Raw genomic sequence first — 9,441 nt, 5'->3', positions numbered from 1 at the left:
TAAGGCAAAAATATGTGTCAAGTGAGCAACACTGTGTAACTGTCTATTAATTAATTAGTTAAATTTAATGTGCCGCCCACCCCCGAAGGGCTCTCTTAATGGCTGGGGCCAAATACATTAAACCTTGAATGGAATGCAAGAAATATGTTTGATAACATGGATGAAAGATGTAACATGGTACTTCGAAAAAGGTTTTTCCATATGGGCAAAGATAGGCCATTGGATAGAGTACGTGGTGACAATGTACCACAAAGAACCTATGTTTATTACTCAATCATTGAATCTTACACAGGATACAGGGCCAGGGAAGTATTTTTCCATACATCAAATCACTTCAAGTATCTGGATGTTTTAATTATACCTTGCAAAGGGCTCAGCTTTCCTTTTTGAGTCACCAAAATGGCACTCATCAGTACAATGAGCTCTGCCATTAGTACCTATTTTTTCATTTCTGGAAAACATTTGGTTAATATTCATCTTAATAATGACTGCTAATTGATACTGGAGACCAAAACAAATTATTTAATGGTCTGTTCTGATTGCACTATATTCAAAGGATTTATGAAAAGCAAAAGCAAAAACTGAACTATACAGACTCAACCTATCAAAGACAAACAAAAGTTATCCAGGGCAGAGCACCTGGTTTTTATTAAACAGAAAACTTCTTGGGAGTACATATTACAAGCTTCTTCTACCTAGAGAAAATACAGATTTCAAAAGAAGTGCCTTCTGAGAAGGACACTCAGTCTCCCTACTGGTTTTTCCTACAGACCTTGATAGGCTGAAGACACAAGCATTTGCCTCTGGCACACTCTGTACAAAGCACACACCCTGCGCTCTAGTGTTCAAAGAGATAAATGTAGCCATATATAAATAGATGAACTCATGGGATCTTGGAGAATGTGGATGTTCAGTCAGGAATTTCACTGCTGAGAGTAGTTTGTAGTCTCTGAAAGGAAGTCCAGGAGCAACCACAGGCCAAAGTATTTCCCAAACTCACCTTTGATAGGGATGCATTGAAGCAGACTTGATATTGGTTTTTATGCCACTAGGCATCTTACCTAGAGATGGGAAAAGTATGGGGTTTAGTGAAGTGATAAACAAAAAGGCCAACATCTCCGCACATATTTGGTGAATATTTTTTCCATTTCTTACCCAGGGATTGAGCCAGGATCTTTCCTGCACATACTATATATGTTTCCCACTGTTTCATTCCCTCCACCACTGCAGTCTCCTCCACCTTTACAATCTTCAAGACTTATTTTAGCTAACATATATGCAATTTGCTCTGCCTCAGGCTGATGTTTATTTTTGCACACAAACTGTGAAACAGCAGGGAGGGTGCCAAATGTTGTCCATGGCCTCCTGAGTGTCAGCACACCTGAATCTAAAGTTTTATACAAAAGCTTCACTTGAACACCAGTCCCTCTTGTAGCAACACACATCCTGCATTTCACTTCCCTTCCTTTGACACTCCAGCAATTCCCAAAAATGTCTGAGAGCTTATATTTACCTGGCTGGCCTACTTGAGGCATCTGTACACCTCCAAGCATGGGCTGTGCTTGATTTGGTGCTCCAGGCATTTGTACTTGTTGCATGCCAGAAGCACCTGTTATGATGGCGTTGGCACCCGACTGACTAGACTGAACAGGGCCTGTCACTCCTGGTGGACGCCTGTTTGACAGACCCTTCCCAAAGGCTACAGCTGCAACCAAAGCATTTGTATCAGCAGTGTTGTATGTCTGCTTGTTCTGTCGTAATCCTGTAGAAGAGAGGCAAATTAACAGTGCACTACAAATTACCAGAGTTTTACTCTTTATTCCCCACTGTACACTATTACACTTGTACTAGACTTTACTCACATTATTCTAGTGCTACTTATCTGTTTTCAGGACCACTGGCTCTGGGACCTATCAGATGCCTCTTGTACACACACCCTCCCTCAACTTGTCCAATGGTCATACCTCCACTCTCAGACTCTCGTTCTTCTTTGTTGATCTTCTCCAACAAGTTCATGCACATTTTGTTTAAACTTTGTATCTGTTTCTGTAACCAAAGGAATCTGCATCAGTCAGAACATTTGCTACCTTTTCCCTCTCATTATCTTCTTAAAATAATAGCAAATGCTCCAAGCCAATTTCCAGACTTTCAAGAAAATGAAAGTATTCATTTATAAAGGGAATTTTATACTTTTTATACTATCTTGACAGCACTTAGTATATAAAGGATATCTGAAAAACAATGCACACAAAGAACCATGGATGATTCTGTGGCACACAGTGTTCTTTTTTCCATGCATGTAACACAGTTCTATAAATTATTATTTTGTCCTATCTTGCTTAGTTAAATTAAAAATTCACAAGTTCCAGCATCTTCTTAAGAAGCAGACTCACAATTCCCCGTTCCTTCTGGAACATGCATGACATAGTGACAGAATATGTAGATAATACATGTAGATTCATGTAATGCCTCATGCATTCATCAAGTAACATACAAATCGCAAAGTGGTTTTGTAAATTACTTTTCCTTACAAATTAAACTGGGGTTGACCCTGCTGCTATGCAGATTCAAATGTAGAAGAAGAAGAAGAGTTTGGATTTATATCCCCCCTTTCTCTCCTGTAGGAGACTCAAAGGGGCTTATAATCTCCTTGCCCTTCCCCCCTCACAACAAACACCCTGTGAGGTGGGTGGGGCTGAGAGAGCTCTGAAAAGCTGTGACAGGCCCAAGGTCACCCAGGTGGCATGTGTGGGAGTGTACAGGCTAATCTGAATTCCCCAGATAAGCCTCCACAGCTCAGGCGGCAGAGCTGGGAATCAAACCCGGTTCCTCCAGATTAGATACACGAGCTCTTAACCTCCTATGCCGCTGCTGCTCCTGCCACTACTGCTATGCCACTACTGTATCCAGATAAAATTGTTTCACAGGCTGTTAGGAGATCATTGCTGGTGTAGAGGATTAAAAATAACAGAAGGAACACAGAAGGTAGAGGAGTAAAAATAACAGAAGGAACAACCTCAAAAGCTTGGAGCAACTCTAAATTCCTTCAAGCACAATTACCTGTGCCACATCAGTGCCAATACGAGCTGCATCTGTGCTCAGTTGCTTTTCTTGTTCTTCTACCTCAGGATCAGGTTTTGTTCGCAGATGATCCGGTACAACCTCATGGCTGAACACTGGAACTCGTCCTTCTGTCTGCCGCTGAAAACCCCCAGATTATCAGTGCTTAAACCATATTTTGTGACAAAAGCACAGAATAGTAAGTTAATCCTATAGCCTTGGTATGAGCTACAGAGACTCAGATGCTATGGCAATTTGGTGCCAGAATTCAACGATACTTGCATTTTCAGAATCTGCATTCCTTTGTTTCTTATACACAATAAGGCAAAGGAATGAAGATACTGTGAGGAATTCATCTGAACAAAAGAAGGCTGTAAGCTATATAAAACTAGTTCATTGGGAACTGACTGGTAGCACTGTTTGGAGCCACATTCTAGCAACGTAAACATCAAGGCCCTTTCGGCACAGGCCTCCGGGGCCCTCACACCGGCAAGAATTCTGCCGGCGTGGGGGTGGAGGCCGCTTCGCGATCGTTAAAGCGTCGCGAGCGGCCCCAGCAGAGGTCGGCAGGAGAGGCGGCTCCGCGATGGAGCCGCTTCTTCCCGCCCTCTCTTCTAGCCTCGTAAGCCCTGCTGTCTTCGCCAGCCTGACGCTACCCTCCCGACCTCAGGGGTCGAAGGACAGCGCATGGGCTTAGGAAGACAGCAGGGCGATGACGGCGACGAGGCAAGTAAGAGAGGGACAGGGGAAACAGCATGTTCCCGGCGGTGCCGTTTGCACCGCGCCGCAGGGAACACGCTGTTTTCTCAAAAACACCCCTTTAAAGGGGTGTTTTTGAGGACGGCCTGACGCCGCCCTGATGGAGGGGAAGGGGAGCCAGGTTGGCGCTGCTGCGTTTCAGCAGCGCCGCCTGTGCGAACGGCGGCCTGGGGGCAGCGTTTTTGCCGTCCCCAGGCCACCGTTTTTGGCCCGTGCGGAAAGGGCCCAAGTCTCTGGAACCCAGAAGGTACATATCCTGAAACATTTTACACACTGTTCTGCACCATATGTTCATATGCACTGCACAGTGTAAACAAAGCCTTGTAGAAATTTGGATTGGAAGTGACAGTGCTGTGACAAGAGTTAATACAGGGAAAATGTACAAGATGAGTACAAAAGGACAGATTACTTTTCCTACCTTTGCTCGCTGAACAGCAAGAATGAACAAGCTCTGGCTTCTTGCACTTTTACATATTGCACTCTTCTCTTTATTTTGGCTTGGACGACATGTACAACAGATGGCAGCATTCTAAGAATTCAGACTGGACTATTCCACTTCTCATTATAGGTAGGGAAATAATTTGGAATGCTAGCTTGTATTTAAAACCCTCCCTATTTGCAGGCTTTTGCTCTGAAGAAGAAGAAAAGTTTGGATTTATATCCCCCCTTTCTCTCCTGTAGGAGACTCAAAAGGGCTTACAATCTCCTTGCCCTTCCCCCCTCACAACAAACACCCTGTGAGGTAGGTGGGGCTGAGAGAGCTCAAAGAAGCTGTGACTAGCCCAAGATCACCCAGCTGGTGTGTGTGGGAGTGCACAAGCTAATCTGAATTCCCCAGATAAACCTCCACAGCTCAAGCATCAGAGCAGGGACTCAAACCCTGTTACTCCAGATTAGAATGCACCTGTTCTTAACCACTACACCACTGCTGCTGATCTTCTCAGATCTCAGAAGCTAAGCAGGGTCAGTCCTGGTTAGTGCTTGGGTGGGAGACCATCAAGGAAGTCCAGGGATGCTAAACAGAGGCAAGCAATGGCAACCACCTCTGAACATCTTGAAAATGCCTTGAAAATCCTACAGGGTGACCATAAGTCAGCTGCAACTTGACAGCAAAAACAAAACAAAAAACAAAAACTGCAGGTTTAAAAAAAACACTAGAAATGAATTCATCTATGAATAAGGTTCTACTTCAGAGTCCTACTAATTCATCCTGCCACTTGTATAAACCAGAACTCTGATGACAGAACACAAATGGGCAGTTGGGATTTCCATCAGGGCAGAAGGTTCTCCTACTTTCATTGCTTTTCCACAATTCAGCAGGGCAGAAGGAGTTCTGAACGGTTCTGCATGATATGCTATCCACATTTCCCTTCCCTCCCAAAGACAGCTGTTAACAAACATAAAAAATAACTGTAGTTTGTGATATATTAATATGATCATAATTATTTCGTTGTGGTCTCATTTTGCCATGTGCCTGCTTTTCCTCTGCCCCAGAGCCAAAGAAGGATTCAAATAATTGAGAAAACATGATGGTTACCATAATCTCTTCATCACGGTCTGGGGACAACACTAAGGGAATGATGACCTGATTGCGCAGCAATGGAGTCTTCTCATGTTTTAGCACTTTATTCAGCGTGTTTAGTTGTCCTGAGAGTAGCGCAAAGCTGTCAAGCACTGAAGGCCTGAACCAAACATGAGAAAAGAAAGGATACAAGGCATAGGCAGAAACCATCACCGTATATGTATTAGTTACATTTATATCCTGTCTTTCTTCCACCATGGAATTTGAGGTAGTGCACCTAGGTTTCTCTGATCTAGGCCATGACAAGACTCAGAGCAGTTCAGTTTCAGCAAGATGCCTTTTGGGTGCTTTCCAACCAAAAGTTGAACCTAAATCATACCTTATGAATTACGGTAGTTGAAATTTTAATTCCTTTAGCCAAAAAATAGTAACAGTCCAGATTACAATATCTGCAGTGATTTAAACTACAATTAACTTAACTGCAGTTAAGACATATTATAACTGTCTACCACGCACAATCTAACATAAACTTTTGTTTTAGCAGATGACACAGCAAATGAACTGAACTGAGAGTGCCATGCAAAGATTTCCCAATACAACATATCTCTGAGAGGTACATATGCAAATGGAAAATAGGCCACAAACATGTATCTGCATAGCAGCTTGATAATACATACTTTCACAGATGTAAGCTATACAGAACTCATTGGGACCTGTGTCTCTGTGTTAAGTGCCTTTAAATCACTTATGACAACACTATGAATTAATGACCTCTAAAACATCAAAATTAACAGTTTTGCTCAGGTCTTGCAAACTGAAGACTCTGGCTTCCTTTATTGAGTCAATCCATCTCATGTTGGGTCTTCCTCTTTTCCTACAGTTGTTAAACTTTTCCTAATTTTATTGTCTTTTCTCGTGAATCTGTCTTGTAATGATGTGACCAAAGTACAGTAGCCTTATTTTAGTTTCCAAGGAAAATTCAGGCTTAATTTGATCTAGAACCCACTTATTTGTCTTTCAGTCCATGATACCTGTAAAACTGTGCACAGGACTGCAGCCTTAGGCCATCAACTTTATTTTATTGGAAGTATTTCTATGCTACCTTTCAACCCAACTCAGGTTCCCCAAGGCAATGAACATTAAAATCTGAAACAAACTGACACAAATTAAACTGACACAAATCCTGAAATATATTTTCATGGTGGAGATGAACTTAACTATTGTGGCCAAGCATGGATCTTACCTAAAGTTGTGCAGCATACAGGCTCAACTACATGTTACTTGGGATTCTGCAACAACAACCAAATCTGGACCTATTTAAGACTGGTCACATAGGCTTCTTCTCAGTCTCTTACCAGGTAAGTCGGTCATATTCATTCTCTAGCTTGTAAATGAAGCTGACCAAGGAATTCTTCAGGTCAGCTACCTGACTGATGAGAGCCTCTAAGGATAGCTCAAGTTGCTTTTCTTCCCTCTGGAAAAGATAAAGGTAAAGTTTAGTATAACAATTCTGTATATCAGGGGATCAATTATATGCCCCATGGCTTCTCAGGTGACTATCCCAATAACATCAGTATGTGGACTGATTTTTTTTGTACTCATATCCAATCACCCAGTCCTCTTTAATTTCTCAACAAAATGTTTCAGCCATAACATGGCTTACCTGGCAACAATTAATATAGCACCACTAAAGGAAAGAAATGTGTTCTGAGGGAAAACTGCTGTTACAAAAAGCATATGTTGCCCTCTAACTATAGTGTTGTTAGATTCATTACAGGTCAGTGTTCCTGCATATCTTAATGACTATGCAGAAAAAAGAATTGAAACAGGTGCTACTTTTCCTATACAAGTGGTCTCTTATAAAAAGCCCAGGAGCCATACCCCACACTTACAGTGTGACCCCAAGTGGAGTGATACCCTTTTAAGTCCATTGAGTTCAGTGGATTTAGTAGGGTGTAACTCTGCTTGGGGGATACACTGTTCATCTCACAGTGACCAAATAACCAATAATACATTACAAAACAGTTATGGCCATCTTCAACCACAAAAAAGGTGTTACATACATTTTTAATAAATATTATTGCCCCAATTGGCTTGCAATGATAACTTTTCAGTGTAATCAGGCTATCAAAGAAAACTTGTGGGGAAAACAGATAGCACAACTTTGCCTTTATGCTGCTGTCACAAAGGATTTCTGCAGAAAGCAAGAATGGGGCAGTTTTTGCTTTTTCCCTCCTCTCATGGGAGATGTTTGATTCAACATAAAGCTATTTCTGAGGTTTCCCAGTTCCTGAGAAACTGAATTTAAGGGACTATTTTGAGCTGCTGCAGGAGGGAGAAATTGGCAAAAATTACCCCTCTTTGTGCCTGAACATTCCAGGCAGGATGCCAGACATAATTTATGCTGGAAAGAACTGAGGGGCGGGGGGTTCCGGACTTATCTGTGACGTGCTCCTTGCAATGGATCCAAACCACCGCCTGGTACCCACAGATGCAAGCCCGGCCTTTTAACTGAAGCGGCGGAAAACTAAAGGTCTGAGCTCGCCCCTCTCTATAAACAATCAGAAGCAGCGGCGTTTTTGACTCCACCAGAAAAACTGGTGGTCCTTTCGAGGCAAGAGACCCAAAGCGCCGCAGTGCTTTTTTTTTGTCTCTTGACAAGGAGTTAACCAGTGCCTACCTGCACCCCACGGAACAAGCCTCCCCCGCCCACCCACAACTTGCTGCGAGTTTCACCTGCATAGCAACAGAGCCCGTAGTCTGCCAAAAAGAAAGAACGAGAGAGAGAGGCGCCTGGCTTCCTGCGGGGGAGCGACTTCCCCTGTTCGACTTCCTCTTCTGGCTCGGCGCGTCACGAGGTCGAAGGTGGCGGCGTCGGAAGGTGTCGGCCATGGCTGCCTCCGAGAAGGGCGATGCTGAGGTACCGCCTCTGCTCGAGTCCTGCGCGGGTTGGCCTCGCGGGGGTGGGGGGGTGGGGGTGGACGGCGACACGCGAGGAGCCCCGCAAACAGCGGGACACAAAGGAAAAGCCCCGCAGGCGGGGCCGGGCTCTGCAATATGTCCTCACGGCGGAGCGGAAGGAGGCTTTTGGAGACAGAGGGAGCTTTTTTTAAAGACCGTGACTGTCTTAGCTGATAAGGGTTGTGGATTTGGGATGAGGCAAAAGTTTGGCTGTGGAGGGTCATTTTGATCCTAGACTTCAAACGACCCCCTTCCGCCCGCTTGCTTTCTCTTTTTAGACCTTCTTATTCTCTGTTAAGTTTATACATCCTTCATTGAGGCTACCCATATACAGCAAACATCTGCCGCGCAGACAGCTGTTTGAAGGATAGCATACAAACGATTTCAGTAAATGAGTTCCTTCATGTAGGACTCGGGAGAGACTGCTGTTAAATTCCATACATAAATAAAATACCGAATAAATATATTTCGAGAAAGGTTGGGGGAGGGGTGTGTGAGCTCCATGTTGTGAAAAATAATGGATAGTCATGGCCTGTTAGTGCCAGTATCTTAAGCGCTGCATGTCCCTCAGTATTGTCACTGCAGCACCCAAACAGCCATGAAACTCCCTTCATTGGCACAGTGGACTCGGCACAGTTGGCTCTGTTCCAGTCAGCCAACTGCTGGTGTTATCTCATGTTATGTGCTGTTACACGAAGTATAGGAACTGCTTTGAAGAATCTGGCCCAGTATGTGATATCAATCTGATGCTCCAGAAAAATTGATACCAATAAAAGAGATACAAATTAGATACTATATTACATATTCTACTGTAAGAATGACCAAACTTTTTCATTTCAGAGAATTCTTAGCCTGCAATCATGTGCTGAGTTCCTCTGTCCTGTGTCTGACTTACAAGTAAACAGATGTAAATCACATAACCACATGCCCAATGAAAGGTGCAGCCATAACTAGTTAATGTACTTTTTCATCCCAAACACCAGCAACTGATTGAGTATGTTCCAGATTATCAGGCAGTTGTGGTATAATGCAATAATCAGTGGCGTCATAGTTCTCTCACAAGGTGTTCGTTATGGGGAGAAGAAGAGAAAGGAGTTTGTAAGCCCCTTTGAGTCTCCATAAAGGAGGGGAGTATACAT

At 43.4% G+C, this 9,441-nt stretch overlaps 2 protein-coding genes across 6 annotated transcripts in view; one reads left to right on the top strand and one right to left on the bottom strand.

The window, feature by feature from the left end:
• Window positions 1-224: 224 nt before the first annotated feature.
• On the bottom strand, window positions 225-8,239 carry MED8 (mediator complex subunit 8). The gene is made up of 7 exons (XM_048497164.1): window positions 8,078-8,239; window positions 6,697-6,815; window positions 5,357-5,501; window positions 3,061-3,201; window positions 1,965-2,046; window positions 1,514-1,762; window positions 225-1,061 (listed from the first exon to the last, which is right to left on the bottom strand). Exons 1-7 carry the CDS (start codon window positions 8,231-8,233, stop codon window positions 997-999), a joined length of 957 nt encoding a protein of 318 aa, XP_048353121.1. The 5' UTR covers window positions 8,234-8,239; the 3' UTR covers window positions 225-996.
• Window positions 8,155-9,441, top strand: part of SZT2 (SZT2 subunit of KICSTOR complex) — a 92,667-nt gene continuing 91,380 nt past the window's right edge. For all 5 annotated transcript variants that reach the window (XM_048497163.1, XM_048497159.1, XM_048497161.1 and 2 more), the window contains exon 1: window positions 8,155-8,261. In XM_048497163.1, the coding sequence (XP_048353120.1) occupies window positions 8,232-8,261 (30 nt within the window). In that variant the 5' untranslated portion in view covers window positions 8,155-8,231. The remainder of the gene's footprint in view (window positions 8,262-9,441) is intronic.

The sequence above is a fragment of the Sphaerodactylus townsendi genome, linkage group LG05 (assembly GCF_021028975.2).
Source record: "Sphaerodactylus townsendi isolate TG3544 linkage group LG05, MPM_Stown_v2.3, whole genome shotgun sequence".
Lineage (NCBI taxonomy): Eukaryota > Metazoa > Chordata > Lepidosauria > Squamata > Sphaerodactylidae > Sphaerodactylus > Sphaerodactylus townsendi.
The sequence above is the reverse complement of the archived record's forward strand: the minus strand, read 5'-3'. Positions and strand labels throughout refer to the sequence as shown.